The sequence below is a fragment of the Oratosquilla oratoria genome, chromosome 5 (genome assembly GCF_046742065.1).
Source record: "Oratosquilla oratoria isolate Oo_2021 chromosome 5, ASM4674206v1, whole genome shotgun sequence".
Lineage (NCBI taxonomy): Eukaryota > Metazoa > Arthropoda > Malacostraca > Stomatopoda > Squillidae > Oratosquilla > Oratosquilla oratoria.
In genome coordinates, this window is record NC_134781.1 from 70,162,548 (window position 1) to 70,175,047 (window position 12,500).

Below are 12,500 nucleotides of genomic sequence, written 5' to 3' on the forward strand. Positions count from 1 at the left end.
ATACTATGGGATATTGGCTGCATGTTGTTGTGGCAAAGTAGCATGCAGTTGATACTTTAGGTTCTATATGGGGCGCCCCTACGTACCAGAGTCACACATCATTTTGTCTGTGGTAGAGGAGGACTCTGTTCACAGAGAAATGATGACACTTATTATACTGGTACTGTCCCTCTGTTATGCTTTCCCCCAACCCCATTTTGCTGTCCTGTACCATTTTCTGAATATTAATTTCCTTGTGTATGTTAAAGACAGATTGAACATTTTTAGAAGCTCTGCCATGGGATACGAACCCTGACCCGTGCGTCGATAATCACGAGGCCAAGACGCTAGCGACCATGCTACATGGTGATGGTTCACCATGTAGCATGGTCGCTAGCGTCTTGGCCTCGTGATTATCGACGCACGGGTCAGGGTTCGTATCCCATGGCAGAGCTTCTAAAAACATTAATTTCCTTGTTTCGCCTACCCTGTGTTGGGGGACAGAATGCTGTCACCAAGTATTCCCACTTGAATCGTAAGAGGCGAGAAAAACGGGACGGGGATTAGGAGTAGGCATCCTTCTCCCTGTAGCCCCACAGGGGATATTCCTAGAAAAAGTAAAGGCATAAGAGGGGCTAGGAGTTTTCCAACTAGTACCCTAAGGTTTGGGTCTTTTAATGTGCGTGGACGTAGTACAGATGAGAGTAAAAGGGATGAGATAGGTAGTATGTTTGTGAGAAGAAAGATGGATGTGTTGGCTTTGAGTGAAACTAAGTTGAGAGGGAGGGGCTAGTGTGAGTTTGGGAGTGTAGTTGGGAGGTTCTCAGGAGTGAAGAGAGGGCGAGGGAGAGAGGGGATGGCTATACTTGTGAGTAAAGAGATAGGTAAACGTGTAGTGGAGTGGAGGGAGGTTTCTTCAAGGTTGGATGAAGGTGAAACTGGGTAAGGAGATGTGGGTTTTTGTTAGTGCATATGGGCCTGGTAGTGAGAAGAGTATAGAAGAAAGGGAGGCTTTTTGGATAGATTTAAATGAGTGCATAGAAGGATTAGGGAGAAACGTCAGTGTAGTACTATTGGGAGACTTAATGCTAGGGTAGGAAATGAACCAATAGACAGAGTGGTTGGGAAATATGGAGTTCCAGGAAAGGATCGTAGTGGAGAGTTGATGGTGGAGATGTGTCTCGAAAGAGAGTTGATGATAACAAATACAGTGTTTCAGAAGAAAGTCAAGAATAAGTACACATGGGAGAGGGTGGTGGATGGAAGGGTGGTAGATAGTGTTGATAGACTATGTAGTGGTAGATAGGAGTATAATAGGAAGAGTTAAGGATGTACATGTTCTAAGGGGAGAGAGTGGGGGAATATCAGATAATTTTTTGGTGGAAGGTAAGTTGAGAGTGGAGGATAGATGGAAAAAGAGGAAAGGGACAAAAGGTAGGAAGGTGGTTAGAATGAACTGCCTAAATGAGAAATAAAAGGAGAAGGAGTACAAGAAGAAGCTGAGAGAGGAGTGGGAGGGAGTGAAGGATAGAGTAGAACTAGGAGTGGAGGAGGAATGGGAATGGTTTAAGGAGGGAATCACAAGGTGTGCAAAGATGGTATGTGGAACAAAAAGGACGGGAGGAAATAGAAGGAAGGGTAGTGAGTGGTGGGATGAGGAAACAAAGAAGGTTGTAGAAGAGAAGAAGCGAGCTTTCACAGATTGGTTACAAAATAGGACGAGAGAGTCATATGAGAGCTACAAAGAAAAGAGAAGAGAAGTAAAGCATAAGATAAAGGAGGCAAAGAGGAGAGCAGGTGTGAAATGGGGTAAGGGTATGACAGAAAAAATCGAAAGTAATAAAAAGATGTTTTGGAAAGAAATTAAGAGAGGAAGAGGATGCGAATCAAGTAGAGAAAAGGTAAAAGGTGCAGATGGAGAGATGATAATGGAAGAGAAGGCAGTGAGAGGAATGTGGGCAGAGTATTTTAGGGAGTTGCTAAATGTGAAGGAGGATAGGGAGGGAAAGGTAGTTGCAGTGGGAAGTGCTAGAAAAAATTACCATGATGAGGGAGGAAAATGGAGGAGAAATAAGGAAGGATGAAGTGAAGGCAGCTGTTAAGATGATGAGAGCAGGTAAGGCCCTGGTCTGGTTGGATGTCATGCAGAATGTCTGAAAAAAGGAGGTACAGTGATGGTGGACTGGCTGGTGAGGTTATTTAATGTTTGAGAGAGGGTAGAGTGCCGGAGGACTGGAGGAGTGCATGTATAGTTCCACTTTACAAGGGAAAAGGGGACAAGTGTGAGTGTAGTAGTTTCAGAGGGATTAGCTTGTTGAGTGTAGTTGGGAAGGCTTATGGGAGGATCTTGATTGAGAGGATCAGGAGAGGAACAAAGGGAGTAACTGGTGAGGAACTGTATGGGTTTAGGACAGGTAGAGATTGCGTAGATCAGATTTTTGTGGTAAGACAGATATGTGAGAAAGCTATAAGGAAAGGTAAGGATGTTTTTGGGCTTTTATAGATCTGGAAAAGGCTTATGACAGGGTAGACAGCAAGGCACTGTGGGAGGTTTTGCAAATATACGGGATAGGAGGAAAACTGTTAAGAGCTGTCAAGAGTTTTTATGAGAGTAGTAGAGCGTGTGTCAGGAATAGAAATGGTGAGTGGTTCGAGGTAAAGGTTGGGCTTCGTCAGGGATGTGTTATGTCGCTCTGGTTGTTCAATTTATACATGGATGGGGTGGTGCGAGAGGTAAATGCAAGGATGGTGGGTCAGGGATTGGAGATGGTTAAAGAAAATGGAGAAAAGTGGGAGGTGAGCCAGCTGTTGTTTGCAGACGACACTGCACTTGTAGCAGGATCAGAGGAGGGATTGAGAAAGTTAGTGAAAGAGTTTGGGAGAGTGCGTGAAAGAAGAAAGTTGAAGATAAATGTGGGTAAAAGTAAGGTGATGAAATGTACAAGGGGTGAAGGTGGCAGCAGACAGGAAGTGAGTATTAAGGGAGAGAGACTGGAGGAAGTGGATATTTTTTTATACTTGGGTGCGAATGTTGCAAGAAAGGGAGGAGTGGAGGTGGAGGTAGTGTAGATTGAGAGAAGCGAGTAAATGCCTTGGTGGATTAAAAAGCGTAATGAGAAATAAACATTTAGGAATGGATGATAAGAGGAGATTGTATGAAGGAGTGATTGTACCGACAGCACTTTACGGGGCAGAAACATGGAATATGAGAAAGTAAGAGAGAAGGAGTTTGAATGTGTTTGAGATGAGGTGTCTGAGAAGTATGATGGGGGTTACTAGGCTGGATAGAGTGAGAAATGAGAAAGTGAGGAAGAGAATGGGAGTGGAAAGGGAGTTGGGAGATAGGGTGGATGAAAGAGTATTAGGATGGTTTGGACACATGGAAAGAATGAATGAAGAAAGACTAGTAAAAGAGGTGTGGAAGGCAGATGTGGAAGGAGTGAACATAAGGGGGTGACCTAGGATGAGATGGATGGATGGGGTAAAAGAGGCTTTGGGGAAGAGGGTATGTCTGTTGATGAAGGACGAGAGAGGACAGAAGACAGGGGTGAATGGAGAGTGGTTGTATATATGATGCATGAGGTGGAATGGGTGGAGGATGGGGGTGAGGAAGTATGTGTGAGAAAAATTTGACGCAGCCCGAAGGGCTTTCTCCCCGTCTTCTCCTTTTCTGCATGAGGGGACCGAGAGGGGGGGTCGCCGATTTAATGAAGCGGCCTTGCTGTGGATGTGCTGTGTCTTGCGACACTGCTTCTGACCCAGGGCAGTGGACAAAATGCAGGGATGGCCCGTCATCCAGGAGGTGCCAAGATAAGAGGGAGGGAAGAGGGTGGAGGGGAGTAGAGTGTGATAGGGATGGAATGGGTGTGAGAGGTTTTTATGCCTTTGTTTTTTGGCTACCTCCTTTATAACGGTGAAAAAAGCCTTTGGTATATGTATGTATGTATGTATGTATGTATGTATGTATGAATAGAAGTAGTCCAAGAACGGAACCCTGAAGAACACCACTCGTAACATTTTTCCATCTAAAAGTTTTGCCATTTAGAACAGCTTTTAACGAACGTTCAACCAATTAGTGGCCCACCTTTATAGGCTACCAGTATTTCCGTTTAAGGCTAATTTAACAAGTAGTCTTTCGTGCTGGACGGTATCAAAAGCCTTCGCAAAGTCCAGATATATTAAATCTATATTGTTTCTTTTGTCAAATTTGAGATGACTGTGTTGTAGAATTCTAGTAGGTTAGTCACGCAAGAACGTTTCCGTCTGAATCCAATCTGGCTATCATTTATTTAACAGTTACTTTCTAAATGGTGTTCGATAGCATCTCTGAAGCTAGTTTCCATTTTTCTCTATGATTGAGGTTAAGCCTATAGGCCTGTAGTTTATTGGTTTCTTTTTGTCACCCTTTTTGAATATGGGTGTAACGTTAGCTAATTTCTATTCTCTTGGCACATCTCCTGATATGATTGATTTTTTTTTTAATAATTTCTAAAGGAACCACAATCTCGTTTTTCATTTCCTTTAAGATTGTTGGATCCCAACCGTCAGACCCTGGTGTTTTAATACCTTTGAGTTTTTCTCTACATACTTTAAATATTTTTGTTATATTTACAGTAGTAAGTTTCCTTAGACTTATCAGAGGTTTCAGTTAGGACTTCACTGTGAGGTGTTTCGTTTACACATACTGAGCTAAACTAGTTGTTTAAAATATCGCACATTCCTTTATTCGAATATTCAAGTTGACCGTCAGCAGATAATGGTGGGCCAATGGGATTCCTAATAACTTTTTTTCTTATCTCTTATATACCTATAAAATTCTTTGGGACTCTTTGGATTTATCAGTATCTATATGTATAATATATATATATATATATATATATATATATATATATATATATATATATATATTTATATATATATATATTCTTGTAGACAGACGAGATTGAATAAATCTGCTGCTTCTGCATTGTTTACTTTCTCTTTAAGGTATTCTGTATCTCTGGCTAATTTACATAGATGTATAGGTACATTGCTAAGTAGTTCTTCGTAAGTTACAAAGTTTTGATTTTCGCGTGAGACTGTCTTAATACCAAATGGTTTGTGCTGGCTACTGTCATGTAATTTGTCGGCTACGTGAGATCGCTAACGAAAGCGACGTTCCTATTTGGCCACGCAATGATTTGGAGTCTCGGGGATATGTCCTATGCGTCTTTAAAACTGGAGAACTTGTAAGTCTTCTATTTGAGTGTTTATGGATGGTTTTAATACTGCAATTCGAGTTTGAGTGTGGCATTGTTCCATTATGTAAGATTGATGATGGATTCAATGGCAGAGGAACATTTGTGAAGAGGAATTCAACATCATGGGATGTGATCATACTGTCCATAACAGTTCTGTTGAGCTACAGTGTGGATCAGTGTGAAGAAGAACTGAAGCTGTGACGGTTGATAGATTTTTTGCTAACATTTACGTAGGCTTTGGGATCTGTTTTATAATAGGTCCAAGGGGGTTTCCAGGCATTTGCGTTTTCAGGATGCTGGAAAAATTTTCCAGACCATAGGCTCTGGTCAACTTACCGGGTTCCAGACATTTCTTTATGTTAATGTTCTAAGTAACTCGATTGGTCCGCTTCGTAAGGGTTTCTACACGTGATCTTCTTGAATTTGGTCTCGTCACTGAGGAGGGTGTCTAGATTTTCTAAATATATAATCTATTCTTGGGAGAACTACATTTCTGTCGACCCTTCTTGTTCATTATGTACATAAACGACTTAGATAATGGGATTAATAGTGATGTTAGTAAGTTTGCGGACGACACTAAAATAGGACGCCTAATTAGGTCAGGAGACGACGCCGAGATTCTACAGGATGATCTGAACAGATTGTTCACATGGTCGGTGAAATGGCAAATGAACTTCAATATCTCAAAGTGCAGCGTGTTAAACGTAGGGCTACACAACCTGAAAAATATATTTAGCTTAGATAACACGTTTTTAGATAAAACTGAGTGCGAAAGAGACTTGGGAGTTCTAGTGAGTCCTGACCTTAAATCCAGGAAACGGTGCATTAGCGCCGGAAATAAAACTAATAGAGCATTAGGTTTCATTGCTAGGGCGGTTACGAATAGAAGTGCAGAGATGATTATCAGACTCTATCTAGCTTTAGTTAGATCCATCCTTGACTATGCGGTACAGTTTTGGTCTCCGTCCTACAGAATGGGCATCAATTCACTAGAATCTGTATAGAAGAGAATGACCAAAATGATACACGGGCTCAGAAATTTGCCTTACGAAGAGAGGCTTAGGCACCTTAATTTACGCTCTCTGGAAAGACGCAAAGTGCGGGGTGACTTAATAGAAGTGTTCAAGTGGATCAAAGGGTTTAACAAGGGTGACACAAACAGGGTGATCATATTAAGACAACAGGGTAGGACTCGCAGTAATGGATTTAAACTGGACAAATTTAGATTGAAGAAGGAAATAGGCAAGAATTGGTTTACTAATAGGGTGGTCAACGAATGGAATAGACTTAGTAACCATGTAGTGAGCGCTGAAACTATCATTTGTTTTAAGAAACGGTTAGACAACTTTATGGATGGGGATTATAGGTATTAATGGACATGGAACTGCCTAGTGTAAGCCTTATGGTCTCTTGTAGTCTCGTTCATTCTTATGTTATTATGTTCTTACAATACCCTTGTCGCGGACTTGTTAGCAAAATATATTTGTGGGTCAATCGAGTTAAAACTTCAACACAAAAGTTGTAGGCCTGAAACTTGCTAAGCTGTTTGGTACTGTGAAAACACACAAACATGGCAACCTCCTCAGCATGATTAATGCCATACGCATACTTTAATTTCCTTTTAAGAATTCGTGCTCTGAAATAAGTTTCAGGCATTCCTTGGCGTGTTCTTAACTGATATCATAACCAGTTCGGTACAAGTAATACCAATTGGAAAACTTGCCTTATATTCATTACCAATCACATCTTGATATATTATCAAACTCTGAGAAATGCCTTCTTTCTAAAACGAGTGTCCAAATTTGACCCATGTGGGGCATTTTGTTTTTTTACCTTTTCCGTTGTTTTTTCCCCGCTTTTTGAAGTATGTAGACAAATATAGATGCAATATTGATGCAACACGTATCATATTGTGTCCTCAGATCGCCTTTTTAGAAGAACCTCCTTACATCACCATGGTTGAGGCAGAAGCTGGTGCGAGCCACTGCTCATCCAATCGTGGTGTTCAGTGCAAGATCCCAGCCCAGCCTGACAAGTAAGTTGGTTGGTCGATAATAATGTAATGCAGTATGTTATATGACACAATTATTATATAAGATGTAATATGATATAATATAATATGTGATATAATATATTATGATATTTGACATAATATGATATAATAAGATAGAATGAAATTCTCAACAAGCACGTTGATGTGTGTATAAAATATATGAGAAGTGATGTAGACACATTGTTTCTCGAAAGCATGTACACACAAGCAGAAACGCACATTTCTATCCACATATACAATCCCCCTACACACACACACACACACACACACACACACACACACACACACACACACACACACACACACACACACACACACACACACACACACACACACACACACACACAGTGGAAATTGGAAAACATAGAAGGGATACAAGGCAACCTACTAAACTGGATGGAGGATTTCCTGCATGGGAGAAAAATGAGAGTAGTGCTCAGAGAAAAGTGTTCAGGTTGGGAGGAGGTGATTAGTGGAGTTCCACAGGGATCCATATTGGCTCCAATAATGTTAGCTATTTATATGAATGACATGAATGAAGATGTGGAATTTTACATGAGCTTCTTTGCAGACGAAGCTAAATTTTTTAGGAAAGTGAACACCGAAACGGACTGTGAGTCACTACAGAGATAACTAAATAAGGTTTGGAAATGGAGTCAGAAAGTGGGAAGTGGACTTCAACATTAAGAAATGTAGCATAATGGAATTCGGAAAAAGTAAAAAATGAATATCAGGACAATATACAATTGGAACTAAGGAAGTAAAGAAAGTGGGATCTGAAACAGACCTGGAAGTAATTATCTCAAACGACTTGTCCTGTGATAAACAAATCAAAGAAATTGTCGGAGAATCCTATAACTTGCTAAGATCAATAAAAGTGGCGTTTACCTATTTAGCCGAAGAAATTATTTAAAGAACATTAGTCACACTGATAAGGCCTAGACTGGAGTATACTGCGACATTATGGTCACCCAGTACAGAAAAGAATATAAAGAAAATTGAAAGAATCCAGAGAGACCAACCAGGAAAATGGCCCCAGCACTTTCAAACTTGTCCTATGAAGAGAGACTGGCTAAATTGAAGTTACCGACTTTAGAACAAAGAAAAGAGAGAGGCGACCTACTAACAATCTACAGAATCATGAAAGACACGGAAGTCCTTGATAGAGAGGACTTACTAAATTGGGACAAGAGAAACACAAGAGGACATGGAAAAAACTCAAAAAAGGATAGTTATAGAAGAGATCTGAAAAAAAGAAAAAACGGTTTTTGCACAGAGTGGTGGACACTTGGACAAAACAGTAGTGTGTACAAAAACCATGCACGGTTTTAAGAGCAAACTAGACACTGCGAGATACAAAGGTGGAACACCACGAGCGTAGCTCCCCTTCCCGGAAGATACAAGTAAGAAAATACAACTAAGTAAACACACACACACACACACACACACACACACACACACACACACACACACACACACACACACACACACACACACACACACACACACACACACACACACACACACGACTCGGTGGCGCAGTTGGTAGAGCACTGAACTGCCACGATAGTGGCCCGCAGTTCTAGGTTCGAATCCTGCCCAGGGCCGAAATTATTTCGGTACCGCTGCGCTTCGAGTCGTTACTCTGACTCTCGTGGGCGGGGAGTTGGGTGTGTGTGTGTGTGAAAGGTCATAGCATTACCCATAGATCGGACCTACGAGCTCTGAGCTCTATTCCAGGAGGGAAATAGCTGTCGATCACGAGTCCAACACGTGATCCAAAGACCAAGTGAATACACACACACTCAGTTGGCAGAGTTCCCGGCTGCCACTACGGAGGTCCGGGTTCGTATCCCGCCCAGGGCTGAAATAATTTCATTATCGCTGCGCTGCGGGTTGTTACTCCAACTCTCGTGGGCGGGGAGTTGGGTGTGTGTGTGCGTTTAAGGGCACAGCATTACCCGTAGATCGGTCCTATACGAGCTTTGAGCATTCTTCCGGGAGTGAAGTAGCTGTCGATCACGAGTCCAACACATGATCCAAAAACCATGGTGAATCACACACACATCGCACCCTCATCCCTCCATGAATTTGTCTGATTTTAATCTATTGAGGCCAAGTGATGGCAACACTGTCTCCAGCCGTTTGTTGAGAAATTAAAAAATATCCACTACAATAGCCATTGGAGAAAGCAGAGTTAAGACAAAAGCCAAACGTCGTGACGTCATCGCGTTTCTTTTCACGCATGTGGGTGCACAGTTAATCCTTTTGTGTACACTTTTTCGAATCACAATTTTGACATTTCTCCTTTCCTCGTAACAAACCTCAGAAATAGTGCTTGCCTTCGAGGAAAAAAATACAACAATTTTGATTCTCTTTTCTCAAAACAATCCACAGAAAACTCTCTTACCGTCATAGAGAAAGAAAAAAACCGTACATTCTCGCATCACTTTGCATGAACCAAAAGAGATTGTGTCCGATTCGCCCCCACCATATCATTTCGCCCAAATATTCGTTATTCTTTTGTTATTCCCTCTCCTCCTTCCCATTTTAGCTCATGATGACCCGTCATCCACGAGGAGCTAAGATTAGAGGGAGGAAAGGGTGGTGGATGGGAGTGGAATGGATGGGGAGGACATGGGGTGGGGTGGGTATGCGCCTTTTGACTTTGGCTACCTCCCTCGTAAGGGGGAAACCCTTGGTATATAGAGGTAGATTATTATTGCTCACATGATCTTTTCCTCCAACAGAAATGAAACTCTCATGTGTTGTTCCGGCTTCTGCATCGATCTCCTGAAGAAATTTGCACACGACTTGGGATTCGTCTTTGAGCTTGAACGTGTAGAAGATGGCAAGTGGGGAACTCTTGACGTAAGTTAAAAGTTCGAATCAACATAAACGTTATGCTTATTCTCATTGTCAGGTATAACATACATAAAAGATCTCATTCCAGTGGTATATATATATATATATATATATATATATATATATATATATATATATATATATATATATATAAGCTCTGCCACGGGATTCGAATCCTGCCCGGTACGTGCATAATCACGAAACCAAGACGCTATCAGCTTCGTGATTATTCACGCACAGGTCAGGGTTCGAATTCCTTTGGTAGAGCTTCTAAATTGTTCAATATGCCTTAAACACACACACACACACACACACACACACACACACACACACACACACACACACACACACACACACACACACACACACACACACACACACACACGCATATATGTATATATATGTAAATATATATATGTATGTATATATATGTATATATATGTATATATATATATATAAATGTATACATATATATGTATATACAGTATATATATATATATATGTATATATATATATATATATATATGTATATACATGTATATATACATGTATATATATATATATGTATATATATATACATATATATATATATATATATATATATACATTTATATATAAATATATATATATATATATATATATATATATATATATTTATATACATTCTTTTGAATAATACAGATTTTGTACACCAATGTTCTTTGAAGGCCATGATTATGTTACCATCTCAATTTGACAGAGAAAATGTGCAACCGTTGACTTGGAAATGAATTTTTATTTCATTGTAAATTTATAAGGATTATCGGCCTTTTATCTTTCTCACTCTGAGTGATACATTTTTCTTTTAATATCATCCTCTGTCGTACTTATTTTCCAGAGACAAAAGAAAAGCTGGAACGGTCTCATTGGAGAGCTCCTGAAACGGGATCAGGACAAGGCCGACCTGGCGCTGACGAGCCTCAAGATGAACAAAGAGCGTGAGACAGTGGTCGATTTCACCGTGCCCTTCCTGGAGTCTGGCATCGCCATTGTTGTCGCCAAGAGGACTGGAATCATCTCTCCCACCGCTTTCCTTGGTAAGTCTTGGACTTGAGTTCGAAGTTTGTTGGTAAGTCTTGGACTTGAGTTCGAAGTTTGTTGGTAAGTCTTGGACTTACGTTCGAAGCTTGTTGGTAAGTCTTGGACTTAAGTTCGAAGTTTGTTGGTAAGTCTTGGACTTAAGTTCGAAGTTTGTTGGTAAGTCTTGGACTTAAGATCGAAGTTTGTTGGTAAGTCTTGGACTTGAGTTCGAAGTTTGTTGGTAAGTCTTGGACTTAAGTTCGAAGTTTGTTGGTAAGTCTTGGACTTAAGATCGAAGTTTGTTGGTAAGTCTTGGACTTAAGTTTGAAGTTTGTTGGTAAGTCTTGGACTTGAGTTCGAAGTTTGTTGGTAAGTCTTGGACTTAAGTTCGAAGTTTGTTGGTAAGTCTTGGACTTAAGTTCGAAGTTTGTTGGTAAGTCTTGGACTTGAGTTCGAAGTTTGTTGGTAAGTCTTGGACTTAAGTTCGAAGTTTGTTGGTAAGTCTTGGACTTAAGATCGAAGTTTGTTGGTAAGTCTTGGACTTAAGTTCGAAGTTTGTTGGTAAGTCTTGGACTTGAGTTCGAAGTTTGTTGGTAAGTCTTGGACTTAAGTTCGAAGTTTGTTGGTAAGTCTTGGACTTAAGTTCGGAGTTTGTTGGTAAGTCTTGGACTTAAGTTCGAAGTTTGTTGGTAAGTCTTGGACTTGAGTTCAAAGTTTGTTGGTAAGTCTTGGACTTAAGTTCGAAGTTTGTTGGTAAGTCTTGGACTTAAGATCGAAGTTTGTTGGTAAGTCTTGGACTTGAGTTCGAAGTTTGTTGGTAAGTCTTGGACTTAAGTTCGAAGTTTGTTGGTAAGTCTTGGACTTGAGTTCGGAGTTTGTTGGTAAGTCTTGGGCTTAAGTTCGAAGTTTGTTGGTAAGTTTTGGACATAAGATCGAAGTTTGTTGGTAAGTCTTGGACTTAAGATCGAAGTTTGTTGGTAAGTCTTGGACTTAAGTTCGAAGTTTGTTGGTAAGTCTTGGACTTAAGTTTGAAGTTTGTTGGTAAGTCTTGGACTTTAGTTCGAAGTTTGATCTTCAAATTGAAAAGAAAAATAATTCAAACGATAACATTCAAATGGATTGACCGATTCAGTTTTCGCTACGTTAGACCAAGTCAATGCATCAATTCGAATGTTATCGTTTGGATTGGTTTTCTTCTCTAAGATTTTCTTTTAAAAAAACGCAATCTATTCCTCTTTTACACTGAACCTGTCTTAATTTTTTCCTCCGGTGTTGTAATGTCTAATCTCATCTTTGTTTCATAC

General features: G+C 40.3%; 1 protein-coding gene across 3 annotated transcripts in view; it reads left to right on the top strand.

Moving 5' to 3' along the window:
- Nucleotides 1-12,500, top strand: part of LOC143025535 (glutamate receptor ionotropic, NMDA 2B-like) — a 110,266-nt gene that overhangs the window by 57,568 nt on the left and 40,198 nt on the right. For all 3 annotated transcript variants that reach the window (XM_076185367.1, XM_076185368.1, XM_076185369.1), the window contains exons 9-11: nt 7,142-7,254; nt 10,023-10,143; nt 11,015-11,213. In XM_076185367.1, coding sequence (XP_076041482.1) covers nt 7,142-7,254; nt 10,023-10,143; nt 11,015-11,213 — 433 coding nt within the window. The remainder of the gene's footprint in view (nt 1-7,141; nt 7,255-10,022; nt 10,144-11,014; nt 11,214-12,500) is intronic.